Source organism: Aptenodytes patagonicus, chromosome 1 (assembly GCF_965638725.1).
Source record: "Aptenodytes patagonicus chromosome 1, bAptPat1.pri.cur, whole genome shotgun sequence".
In the NCBI taxonomy this organism is placed as follows: domain Eukaryota; kingdom Metazoa; phylum Chordata; class Aves; order Sphenisciformes; family Spheniscidae; genus Aptenodytes; species Aptenodytes patagonicus.
The window spans coordinates 10,285,405-10,299,033 of NC_134949.1; the positions used below are offsets into that span (position 1 = coordinate 10,285,405).

The following is a 13,629-nucleotide window of genomic DNA, read 5'->3' on the forward strand; positions in this document are numbered from 1 at the left end:
TTTATACATCATTTAGGACCAATGTTTTCTAAATTTATAGAAGAATGCAAAAGGTTGTGACGGGGCACTGTATTTTGAGCTATTCCTACCAATGCAATCCTCAGGGTTGTCCAATCCCATGACACCCTAAGCAACTTTATTTCTGTCATATCAGTCAAAAAACATTCATGTCTAGCTCAGTCCACTGTGAACTCTCTCAACAGCTCATAGACTGTCCATTATTAACACTTCCCCTCATCAGTGGGGGGGGAAGTATTTTTCTTTCTAAATGTATTTCCATTTAAAAAATCAACTCCACAAACCAATGTACATTTGAGCTGTTCTTACACACCTGTCAAAGGAAAGATGTAGTGAACATATATGAGAAAGAGGGAAAAAAGCCAAACAATGGAAGGAGTAGGAATCTCTTCTGAGTCTTCAAAATTCCTTAGGTTTTGAAGTGGTGATTTATTTTAGTGCAATGTTTCATCAGGCTGGTGTTAAGGTTTTTTCACTGCATGCTGTGGGAGAAATGAAAATTAGTATGGAAGCACAAGAGAGCTATCATCGTTCATGTACTTGCAGCTGGAGATCATTTTTTTCCCCATGAGGCTTAAATAGTGAAGCAGGATTGTTTGTTGTAAAGAGTATCTAGGGATACAAAATAGTCCACGGAAAATTTCCAGATGCTAAGAAATGGTGCTGGAATTTTCAAACACATTCTAATTTACTGGAAGCATTTCTCCATTTTCCTAGCTCACAACATCACAGGTAGCATCCAACCTACCTGATCTCATTTTACGTTGAATACACATCTAAGTGAAAAAGAAAGTACTAAGGTAATCAAGAAAGAAGAGGTCCTAACAATTGTTGCAAATAAATCTTAAAGGACAGAGAGGGAATAAAGTAAGGTAAATAAGCTGAGCATAATTTCCAGAAAAGGATGTGTTTAACTAAAGATTGCCTGAAACTGATGTTAGGTTTGTGCTACAACTGTCCATGATGGGCTTTTATCATGGTCAAGCATTGGGGTCAGTGCAAGAACCAATACTGATCAAAAAGCGAGATTTATGCAATACCTTTCAGGTATGTCATGTCTTCATCAGTGATTTTGGTAGTTTACCCACAGAGCAGAGGAAGCATTATAATTTTTTCCTGTATGTTTCCAGTCATTCAAAATCCACAGTTTAGCCGAGCTAGACCCCTAACTAGGTCACTTAACACTTTCCAGAAAAAGGGTGTTATATCCTTAGTTTAAAGCTTGTTGACACATGATGGAACAGATTAATTAATAGCAACAGGGACATTGTTGGCCTTTCCTTCTTTGATCCCCGCTACCGATGATCTTTGCTGCTGCCATCAAAGGTGAGGGCTGCATTCTCTTTGCACAAACATATAACAGAAAGCAAGATGCTATTATTGCATGTTCAAACCTCTAAGAAGGGTTTTGTGATGATTAAATTGGTGAAAGAATCATTTGCCTCCTAACTGGTCCTCTCCCACCTTACAAACTATGGGTGAAATGCTGACCCAGCTGAAGCCCAATTGCAAATTTGTTACTGACTGTAACTAAGTTAGATTCCAGCTTTAGTTTGTGAGGAGTGTTGAGGGCCCAGGTTGTAGCTGGGATTATTTGTTAATAAATTTGTATTCATGATCCCAAAAAATATTTTAAGTGGGAAAAACAACAGAATGTATGACTGCTCATGGACATCTGTGAAACAACAGCTGGCATTTTTAGTGGGGATTATTCAAATTTGGTTATACATTTGTGATACAAGTAAGTAATCTCTAAATGCCACTTGGTAACTTTCTACTCTTTAAGAGAGGAACTTCTCCAGATGTATCATAATTGTTTACTTTCTGCAGAATTGCTTTGCTCCTTACAACATCTTGGCACCAGCTTCTAGAATTTCCTGGTAATGCATTAAAGCTCCAGCCTGCTGGCACCAGAAACTAGGTAATAAAGACTCCCAGAGGCTTAACAGTTTGGGGGTTTTTTTACTAATGTCTAAAGAGAAGAGGAAGGTGAAATAATATTTCACAGTGGCAGGACAATAGATATAGAAGCACAGCTCCTATTATGACATGATGCTACTATAGACAGCATTAAGCTGAGGGCATGGGCTCTGCTTACACCACCACAGCCATTTAGAAGATGTAGCCCTGCTCTACTCTGCCTGGCTTCAGTACAGCCTTGTGGGAGGACAGGCAGGGGAAAGGCAAAACAGCTTTGCCTACATTCCATTCTGTGCCTTCTCTCCATCTCTGGACTGATTTAGGGAGAAATCCATACAGCGTAGGAATAATGGGCCTGTATTTGTGCCCACATAAGAAGGGAAATCACCTTTACTTTTAAAGGTCACAGTGAGCACTTCCCTTTAGATTGTGGGAATGATATTGCTCCGTATACGTAAGAAAGTGAAACGAAATGCTAACTTCACCAAAGTCTTAATTCATTGCCTTTCAGAATCTTACTTTTTAACACTCTATTGAATGTTATCCTTTTTTTTTCTTTCCTTTTTTTTTTTTTTAAATGAGATAACTTCAGAATCTTGTAGTAAAGGTTTCTGAAAAGGTGAGTTGTAGTGACCATTACATGACTTGTAATGACTCCTAGTGAAATTTGTATTCTTGGGAAAAAAGCTCCTCTGAAATAAATACATTCTGAAGCATATAATCTAGTTACACAAGTGCACTGCATGTATCTACCATTTATTCATTCAAGCAACACATTATGCTTATACTCCTGACTAAAAACTATAAGCTGTCATGAAAAAAAAGACACACCCCCCAACCTAAAAAAAACAAACCAGAAAACTCTACTTCTTTCCAAGTTAGAAAGATACATGCAGTTTCCTTTTACATTAATGAGGATTGCTTTTTCTGCTTTTCCAGGTAAAACACAGGTTATGGGTGAAATCAAGATTGCATTAAAGAAGGAAATGAAGACAGATGGAGAACAGCTGATAGTAGAAATCCTTCAGTGCAGAAATATCACATACAAATTTAAATCTCCAGATCATCTACCAGGTATCACACAGAAACCAGCTTCATGATACTTTGAAAACATTAAGTAGGATGTATCTGAAGTCATTTAACATCACCGCTAAAATGGGAAAGAAAAATGCTTCTTAATCAGACTGACACATTCTATAGGATTCTTTTTGAAGTGCTTTTTTTCTCCTATGAGCAACTTTAATGACAGTAAAAATATTTTGTAGAAGCAAATTAAGTCTCAGAAGTTAATCCTCTTTTTAATTTACTTTTGATTATTAAAAATTAATCCTTTTTTAACTTTAATAAAAATGATAACTTCCTAGGTTATTAAAGAACAATGATATCTAGTGAAAAAATTTATTTTGGTGAAAAAGCTTTTTAAAAATTAAAAACTTATGTTAGTAATAATATTTTCATGCATACATAAAGACATCAAGGTATTTGTTCCTTTAATGACAGCATTGTAAGCACAAATTAATTCTCTTGGATTTAGTGGGGTGGTTCCATTTCTACACCATGTGAATGATAACAGAATATGGCTCTGTAAAGTACCATGCTCTGTTTCTCCACAACACTTCCCCTCTGTTAAAATCATTAGCAACAACGATTATTTAAAAGCTTCTGTATTTAACTCATTGAACTGTTCTTCCCCAGACCTGTATGTGAAGCTGTACGTTGTCAATATCTCTACCCAAAAGAGAGTAATTAAGAAGAAAACCAGGGTATGCAGGCACGACCGAGAGCCTTCGTTCAATGAAACATTTAGATTTAGCTTGAGTCCTGCTGGGCATTCTCTTCAGGTAATTCTGCATTTTATTAAAACCTAATTTTGGATGTTGTCCATGCTGTGCTATGGGCATTTGAGATCAATCTTCTACCCCAGTTGTTTGCTGAAAAGAGAAAATTACAAAGGAAATAACACAACTACATAATAATGGAAATATCGGGCTGGAGGAGATTTTAAAAGATGGTTTAATCCATCACCCCACACTGAGGAAGGGTATTTATAGACCAGGCCTGAAAGTTTTAGGCTTGATCTGTTCTTAAAATCCCTAGAGAAGGAAGTTATGCATGCTTTCTAAAAATACTTCTTTATATATTTAGTAAGTTTAGTGTAATAGCTAACTTAAATATGCCATATTTTTAAATTAACTTATCCTTAAGTATCCTCACAAAGCACAACGGAAAACTGATCTGCTTTCTTTTTGTAAAAAAAGTTTGCACATGGAAAGGTTGCTATCATATCTCTCCTCTCTATTTTTCCAGCCTAAGTAAACCAAATTTCTTTGGTATGTCCTGTTACCTAAATGCCTAATCATTTTCTCATTCTCTCTAGTTCCTCAACTTCTTTAAAAGTTGTGGTGCCTGGAATTGGACACAATAATCATAATCTCAGACATTGCAGAATAACCGATTATGCCAAGTCAAATATTCTCTGTGTACATTTGTAAAGGAGATGATGGTATTTTCAGTCTGTGGCACATCAAATGATGTGTGGAACTGATTCAGGCAATGGTCCCTCTCCTGTGTTTTAGTTGCTTAGACAGATTTGATCATTTGGTCAGATATGCTTTTTTAGACAGGTAGGATTCACTTTACCTACCTTCATTTACTTTCACATGAGTAGATAACTAATATAAGCCAGATATCCAGGCTTCCTCTAGTCAGTGGAAAGCGATGGACAATTCCAGGGATATCTGCATGTTAATCTTAAAAGTAAGTGGCAGGAATTGTTGGGCATACCATCATCCACTTAATGTACCTTTAAATCTGGAAGACCGACGTAAACAAGCCAGCTACATTTTGATGACTGAAGTTAGACTGGATTATCTAAGTGCCTATGTTAGGTTTATTGGCTATATCATTAAAATTAAAGCCAAGATGGATGTTGCTTACAAAACAAGGCCAACAAAAATAGATACTGTTTTCCCTGTGTTAAGGTGTCCTAACATCCTTATTGATTCAATAGACTCAGTAAAAGACTATTTAAGATGTTATATTACCTGGGAACATCCAGAGTGGTCAATGAAGTCTTGCCAAAGTTTAAGAGCTAAAATTCCTGTAAAAACTTTGCTTCCAGTGGTGGTTTGAAAAGGAAACCATAAGAGGTGAGTAGACCAGTAAAGAACAACTCACAGAGTCCTATGGAAAAATAAGCCATCAAGTTGTTAAGGAGGGAGATAGTGAGGGAGGTAATCAAAGGAACCAAGTCAGCCTGAGACTTGGCAACATTTCCTCAGAAACTGTGATATGTACCAGTGCTGCACACCAGACCTAAGAGAACAAAGGCTATAAAAGTAGCAAGAAACAAGTTTAAAACAAACAAAAGGTGTTTCTTCTTCACACAACTTGGAGTTTGAGCTGTAAAATTTATTGCCATAATATATTGCGGATGATACATGTTTGCATGGGAAAAGTAAATGGAGAAAATGATTGGACAAATTCATGGGCAAAATACCTCATAGTCTGTTAAATACAAACATACCACTTGTGAGTCAGGAAGTCAATGGTCCACAGATCATAGTAGGTATTTTGGGAAAGTGTCACTACATGATTGTCCTATTCTTATATTCTGCTTTATGCACTGCCCTATATACTTTTGGAATCAGAATATTTGCCTGGAGAGATCTTTGATCTGACTCAGTACATCTGTTTGTATATGCTCTTCATACTTATCAGTCAATGTGTTCCTATGGCAAAGCATGAAGCTGGCTGATATGAATGCTGAATTTGAGTGATGAATGTTTAGTGGCAAAAAGCTGGACATTGCCAAAAGAGATTTGGGGGAGAGGGAAAGGAAAAAAACCATGATGTTTAGAACAAAAATGGAATTGGGAGATTAAGGGAGGAAAAAGATCAGAGAGAGGGAGTAAGATGAGATCAAACATGGTAATGAAAGAAGGTACGTTGTAAAGAGACATGAGAAACAAATGGAGGCAGAAATTAGGAGAATGGTCTGCACTCTAAAAATTGACAGCAAAAGCTGTGAATATTAACCGTAAAAATAGGACCATGGGCTATTGAGAGGGAAAAAACAAAAAGAAAAAAAAAGAGAGGAGAATTGAGGAGGGGCGGGGCGAAGCGAGGCGAGGGAAGGGAAGGGAAGGGAAGGGAAGGGAAGGGAAGGGAAGGGAAGGGAAGGGAAGGGAAGGGAAGGGAAGGGAAGGGAAGGGAAGGGAAGGGAAGGGAAGGGAAAGGGAGAATCATCTGGTCAAGAGTTTTGGGAATAAGGAAAAAAATCCTAAGGATTAGAAACTGAGACTAGCTGATTCAAGATAACAAGGCTGGAATTTAAAGCCTGGAGCAGGGAACAACCAAGGCTGAGAGACAGACAAGCTAGAGAAGACAGATATCAGGGATCCAGCTGGGAGGAGTGGAGAGAAGGATCAAGGACAAAAGTGATGGAAAATTTCTGTTAGAAATTTTTTTCTATCCCAAAACTGTTGAAGTGTCAGAATGAAAACATTCTGCAGAAAACATTTTGACAGGTTTCAGACAGGCACTTGCCTCAGCCCCTTGCAGTTTGCTCACTCGCCTCCCTGATTTCCTTGTTCCTTGGCAACCCACCTGGGACCTTTCTGGAAAGCACTAAGCTCCTGGCTCCTTTGCCTTCTTCCCTAACTGGCTCCTGGCTGACTGGCTTGCTGCAATTAGAAATACATAATGTCCTATGTGAGGGTAATCAGAAAAAAACAGAAGAACATTTTTCACAGATGTTCTGGTTTGGCTTGCGAGCTTCTGGGCTGTCCATTTCTTCAGGAAACACTGAACCAAGCGACCTAGAAGCCACCAGCTGTGGAGGCAGGCTGCCTATTTTCCCCAAGGATGAGCTTTCTGATGAGTGAAGTAAAGTGGGGTTCCCTAATAGCTCAGTGCCTAAGGGTCATTTGGTCTTCCCTCATCAAACTGTTGACCAATGGGCATGTAGGCGTCTAAGCTGTCTGGGTACATACCTTACTCGCTGATTGATATCAAAATTGGCCAGGGAACCGGGAAGCTCATCCAGGAAAATGATTGCAAATTTCTTCCCCCTCCCCTTTTTTTTTTCCTAAATTTCAATTGTGCTGTAAAGTTTGGATTTTTTACTTTGTTTCCCAAATCAGAATGGAAAATTTTCAAAAATGTTAAAGTTCTTGATTACTGGAAACTCTAGTTCTTCTGCAGTTCTGTTACATGTCTATTGCTATATGGTCTCTTCCAGCATCTCAGTGGAGTACAAAATCCTTGAGTCCTGCCATTCTTTTGTTAGCCTAGATCTGTGAAACCAAGCAAGAAAATGCCCTAGTTTCTCTCCTGTTGGTTCACACAGAGGGTGACAGCCTCCTACTGTTATCAGTTACCTCCCTTGCTCATTGCCGGCAGTCTGCTCAGTGACTGTGAATATTATAAACCTGCTGCTAATCCTATCATGGAACTGCAATTTTTCATGAGTTCTTTTTCTTTCTGGAAAACCTAGGAAGTTGATAAAAAAAAAAGAAGCATTGAGCTTGTTAATTCAGCTACTAAATAATTGAGAAACGCTAGAATTTATCTGACTGTGTAACTATAACTCATCCCCTGAAGTATATATATTATCAAATTTATTTCTCCCAGAAACACATAGAATGAATCTATAGATCCACAGAATGAATCAAGCCCTTCAGAGAAGGCTATTGTTTGCATGGCATGAACCTGCTTAGCTGGAAAACCTGTGCCTGTATGATATATCAGGGAGAGTCTTGGACACCCAGCCTGCATAACTCACATAAGTGCCAGGGCTATTTCTTGCCCTTCCCACTCTCCACGGCTGGGCAAGCAAAAGCCGTAAGACCAGAGGCAATACTGTGGCTCTCAGCAGGAATGACATTTCAGACCAACTCTACATTTTAGGTTAGACTACCGCTTGCTGAGGTCAGAAACCAGGACTCTGGACTTTCTCACACACTAGTCTGCTCTGAGTTACAGCCTACATGCAGAGCACCCTCTGACTTCCAAGCACTTAAAAAGGGCTGGTACTTCACCTGCATAAAGCTTTACCCTGTAACTTAAAATGACCTTGTGTTTGTCTTTGGTAACCAGCAGGTGAACAAATTGCTCACTAAAGTTCAAGATTGTCATCTAGTTGCTACATCCCATGATAATAAAATAGAAGAGAGGGAAGGTTCAGTTTTCACAGGGCTTCCTTTGTATTGGAAAGCTGACTCTCTATAAAGGGTTATGGTCAGTGTTTCTTTCCTCCTCTGTGGGTACCAAAACAGAGCTCAACATTTCTGAATCTTTCATGTTTGCCAGAAAATGCAGTATGTTACTATGCACACTGATAATTATTTTTTATTATTATTATTTTCCCAGATTCTGCTTGTCTCCAATGGAGGGAAGTTTATGAAAAAGACACTGATTGGGGAAGCTTATATCTGGCTTGACAAAGTGGATCTAAGGAAAAGAATAGTAAACTGGCACAAACTGTTGGTCAGCTCCACACAAACACACTGAGCAGAGCTGTCTGCTTAGGGCACAAAACCTGCAGAGTCTGCTATAAACAGCATCACTCCAAGACTATAGTTTGATATCATTGTGTTTAGCTAGTCTTTCAGAATACAAAGTAGAAAAGAGCAGTCTCTGGGCTACATAGCACACTTAAATGAGGGCTAGTACACTTGTTTTGCTGCAAAAGACAGCAAAGTAAAAGAAAACCTGGGCCCAGAATTTAAAGTGAGGCTGTTTGAAACGAAGACTGATACAAGGGCTCCGTGTTGTTGGACTCTTTGTGAAGAGAGTAACTGTGAAGGAAATAATGAAGGCTGGAAGGCAGGTGTCAATGCAGAGTTCGGCTGCAGCTGGAGGTAGTGCGATGGAAAGAGCAGTCTGGTTTTCTGTGCAACCAGAAGGAGGTCATTTTATGCAAAAGCACCTAGGGTGACTGACTTTCCAAATCTCACTTACCAGAAGTGCAAAACTTGTTCCTCTGCACCTTAGGATCTCTGATAATTTGCTGTAGTGAGATTATGCCACTTGACACAAACTGCAAGGCGTTTGCAAGAGTGGTAATGTTATTTTACATTACTTTTTTTTTCCTTCTTTCTTTTTCCTTCAGAAACTATGCTGTGGAGAATCAGATCTGATTGTTTCATTTGTTTCTGTGTGTTAACAATGAATATAAACCACTGTCCTAGAATGTAATGGATAAAACTATATTAATGGTCTATAATTTGGGATGTGGTTTTTAGGAGAAAGGACAGGATGTAAACTGCACTACATCAGGAAGAAAAAATGCTGTTTCAATGTCAGTGACACTGTACTTCACCCTACCCTTTGAATCAGCAGTTTTAAAAAAGTTTGGAGTTGAAGAGACTTACTGGGACTAACACAATTATTTCAACTAGTCCTTCCATTTTTCAGCAACCAGTCTTATTCTGAAACTGTACAGAAACGATGAATTCTAGGCTATATTGTGGGCACTTCGGAGCAGTAGACCCACCGTGCTAACACCAGCCTGCTCAGTGCAGGGCTCTGTATCATCACCAGTGACACACTTGAAATCTAAGGGGAAAGGATAGCAGGGCAGTTACTGCCTGGATTTTGTTGCATTAGAGAGAATTAAGAATATCTTCTTACTATCTCAGGTGAATGTCTGAGTAAAATCCACTCAATAGCATGGCTTCTCAGTTAGGAAAGAAGTAAATAGGAAGGTAACTCGCAACAATTAAGACTGTGTCAGCACTTCCATGCTTAAAGTCCCACTTTCAGGGGCTTGAAACTGAGCAGTTAGCTCATTTTGGGAAGAAATTACTGCCTGGGATGGTTTAGGCTGGTTGTTGTATTTTCCCTTGCATTATTTTTGAAGAAGAAGGGAGAGGTTTTTCTCCCATTCCTAAAAGTATAGCAGTTTCTTTAAAAAACAAGAATCAATATGGTACTAACTGCCCTGGTACTTAGAAGTATTTATTTTTTCACAGATTCATTAAAAAGTAGTTTCCCTTGAAATATTACCTCATGACCTTTGCATATTTAAAAAGAAAATGACCAAACTTCTGCACTTCAGGCATTTATTTTTCTTGCCCAATAAGGACTTTTCACAAATGCTTTAATGTACGTCTTCTTATATTTTCTGAATATGTGTAGTACACTTCCACAGGTTGTGCAAGAACAACTGAAAATATTCTACTGGAAAAGAATATATGCTTAAAAAAAAAAGGAAAAATAAGGCTCAGCTTATTCAGAAGCTGGACTGACTGAAAAAGCTACACCATTTGATCTGGTGACACTTTCCACATACAGTTTTTGATTTACCTTTGTCAACTTAAAATAACAGTGTGGAAAAGGAATATGAGAAGAAACACGCAGAAGATATTAATGATACGCACACCAAGAAAACTCCTGTTAAGTTGTTCATAACCTGCTGGTAGCCTGCTTAACTTGCAAGCAGAGCAATCTTACCAAAAGCTTATTAGCTCTCTTAAAAACACAACATCACTGACAGTGGAAGTAGGATGTGTGCTTTAATGTTGAATTTTATGCTTTCACCAGTATATGTATGCCCTACCTCTCATATATTTTAAAAGCAGTCCTCTGGAGTTATAGTAAACATCCTATATGTTTTGATGTTGTGTATGTTTTTATAAGAAGATAAATAATTCAAAGAAAAAATCCCCAATCAAACCAAAAAATCCTATGTGGATATATTTGACATACGTGTTGCTCTTTTGGTGAGTTATTTTGCATTCCTGATGGCTATAGTGTGTTCTTTTTTTGAAAAAAGACCAAAAAAAAAAAAAGTCCAGTTTCAATTACTGTGTGAAGTACAAGCCATGAGGTGTGCAATTTTGTGCAAACTGCTGGTAATTTTGTTCTTGCTAAGATTTATTATAAAGACAGCAAGTCACACTGGTAGTTGCTATGGAGATTTCCAGCAGGAACGAGCACTATCCGGCTGCCTTACTGGGAAGCCTGTAATCATCAGTCTTAATTGAGAAAGTGGACCGGCGTGCTTTGCTCTCACACACATACAAATGTGGCCAATATTTTTACAAAATAGTTGTGTTGGGTTGTATAGCTGCGGCTGTACGGAACAGCTACCTTTGCAGGGTAATCAGCTGTCAGCAACAGGTTTAATTCAAGCATCTTTGATTCTCTGAACAACACACAAAATGTTTCTGCATGTTGAAATGGCGGTTTCGGACTCCCATCATGAAACGCAAAGAGTAGAGTTTGTCAGGAACGCAGCACTGCCTTGGCCAGCTGCAGCAAGAACAGGGTTCCTGTGGTGTCACCCAGGATGGGCTAGTGACAGACCTGGGCCCACGCACTCTCTCTTTTCCAAGGCAGCATCATTCAGAGGTCAGAGGATGCTTCCAAAGTGTGCCAAGTTCCTTTTTTTGACCAAATTTCTAGGTTGTACTGGAATCACTCTATGCAACACAGATTCATGTTTGAATGCTTTTTTTTTCTTTTTTTTCTTGTTTTATGAATGAAGTCAGGAAAAACTCTCTTGTGACAATGTTTTTTAAAAAATAATCAAACAAGGACTATTAGTATTTTTTTACTTTTTTGTATATATCTCAGTATATTTTTTTCACTTTTTTCTCATTAATTTTTGTTTCTTTTATCTGGCCAAAAGTGCTTAGATGCGACAACAGCTTTTATCATTTCTGAGTGATTGATTATTAATGAGTTCACACATTTCTACGATTGCTTTGAAGACACATGTTGCAGGGAGGTAATAGCAGAGGCATTTTAACTTTTTTTATTCATAAGTCTGCTGAGTCAACAGAGATTGAAGCTGCTTCTTTGTTCAAGGCCTTGTGTAGTGGAAACAAGCTGAAAAATGAGCAAAAGCACAGTGCATGTGTTTACAAATGACAGGGATTTCTAATGTTACCATTATTATTATTATGCATACAATGAGCAGCAAACAACCACTTTTTTTTTTCCAGGTTAAAACTAGACATGAGAGTTTCTATGATGAATGTTGAGCTAGTTTTTTATCATTACACTTTAAAGGGATAGTATCCAGGGACAATGAGTGCTGCTTCTTTATTATTACCCATGTTTTTACATTACATGGATCCTGTGTGGAAGAAACAAAAACCCAATCCAAACCAGTTGAAGTCAATAACAACCAATCTGTTGACTTAAACTGGCTTTAAATCAAGACCTAGGAAATATTTGAGTTATTTTTCTGGATGCTGGGTGTTCGCATGGTTAGGCTGTGGGATATCGTAGCTGGTAACCAGCTGATATTGATTCTTACTTTGAGGATGATGATGGAGAAAAAGAAGACATCTATTATATTATAAGCTACTGTGTGCCCAATAGAGATTATTTAATTAGGATTTAGTTTCATGGAGATACCATAAAGATGTTAATAGTATTTTTTTAAATTATTATTTGAATCATAACTGACACTATTTTTAAGTACTTTATTTTCATTGCTACAATGTTGAATGTCCCAGATTCCATTATTTGAGTATATATCTAGATATGTACATACCTATGTGAATAACAGAGAAAAATTGCATTTGTGTGAGTGTAATTTATAAAGGTAATGAAACAGAGAGGAAATTTAGTGAAAGTATCCACCTACATTATATTTAAACCTTAGCCCTACATGCCTTGTGAGTTTTCGGTACACCTGGCATGTAGGATCAGTTGCTCTTTATGAATACATGTTGCCTTTAGGAGGAAAATAGAAGGAATAAGTGAAACCGGATACTCTCTCTTTAAATCATAAGAAGCATTTTAATGTTTTCTATATGTTCTGTTTAATTATTTTGAAAAGATTAATAAGGAAATATATTGATGAGCTCAAAGGTTATAATATATATAGAAATCCATAACTCAAAATAGGTGATCTGAGCGAAAGCCGTTTTCTTAATTTGTTACCCTGTAAATAAGTATACATTTTTGTAAAACAAACTGAGTTTAAATCATTAACTCCATCTGACATCCAAGCATGTGAATGTGTCCTTATTTGATTGTATCTTATAGATGTTCAGTGACGTGCTCAGGTGCTCAACAATGGCTGACTAGCGTGTGTGCTGTCATGCTACAGACAACGTGTACAGCATACCCAATGTTTAAAAAAATCCAAAAACACCAAAAAACCCACAAAAACACAAAAAAAAGATTAGTCCTTGGAGAAATGTAATGTTTCCACAGTGAATGTTGCATGCATAGGTGGTGGTTTGTTGATATTCATTTTGGTTTGAATTTCTTTTAATTTTCATTTTGCTTCCAGATTCATCAGGAAAAAAAATACAGACTTGTTCTAAAAGTTGTAAAAACTGAAACAAAAGCAGTATGAGAATTGTATAAAAATGCTTGTAAATCTGTCTCAGTTTTCACTTTATGTATAAATCCATGTCATGGTTTTGTGATTGTATACAGGATGTATCTTGAGAACTTATGCAAATTGTGCTGTATAAAGGCTGTTATCCCAGTCTGACAAATAAATATTTAAAATATCTGGTTTGGTTTCTTTTCCCTAATTAACATGAAAAACTATTTTACTGGTTCAAATTTCCCATTTGTTGGCCACAGTGGATTTATTGTAATACTGTACACACTGCCCATATTCATCTGTCCTATTTCAGCATTAGCTCACCTCCCAGGGTATCACTAATGTCCCACATTTCATTTTGAAATAAAGAACGGTTAGTTCATCAAAACCTT

At 37.6% G+C, this 13,629-nt stretch overlaps 1 protein-coding gene across 6 annotated transcripts in view; it reads left to right on the top strand.

The window, feature by feature from the left end:
• Positions 1 to 13,426, top strand: part of PCLO (piccolo presynaptic cytomatrix protein) — a 392,730-nt gene extending 379,304 nt beyond the window's left edge. For all 6 annotated transcript variants that reach the window (XM_076359439.1, XM_076359532.1, XM_076359771.1 and 3 more), the window contains 3 exons: positions 2,878 to 3,012; positions 3,634 to 3,779; positions 8,311 to 13,426. In XM_076359439.1, coding sequence (XP_076215554.1) covers positions 2,878 to 3,012; positions 3,634 to 3,779; positions 8,311 to 8,451 — 422 coding nt within the window. In that variant the 3' untranslated portion in view covers positions 8,452 to 13,426. The remainder of the gene's footprint in view (positions 1 to 2,877; positions 3,013 to 3,633; positions 3,780 to 8,310) is intronic.
• Positions 13,427 to 13,629: the final 203 nt, after the last annotated feature.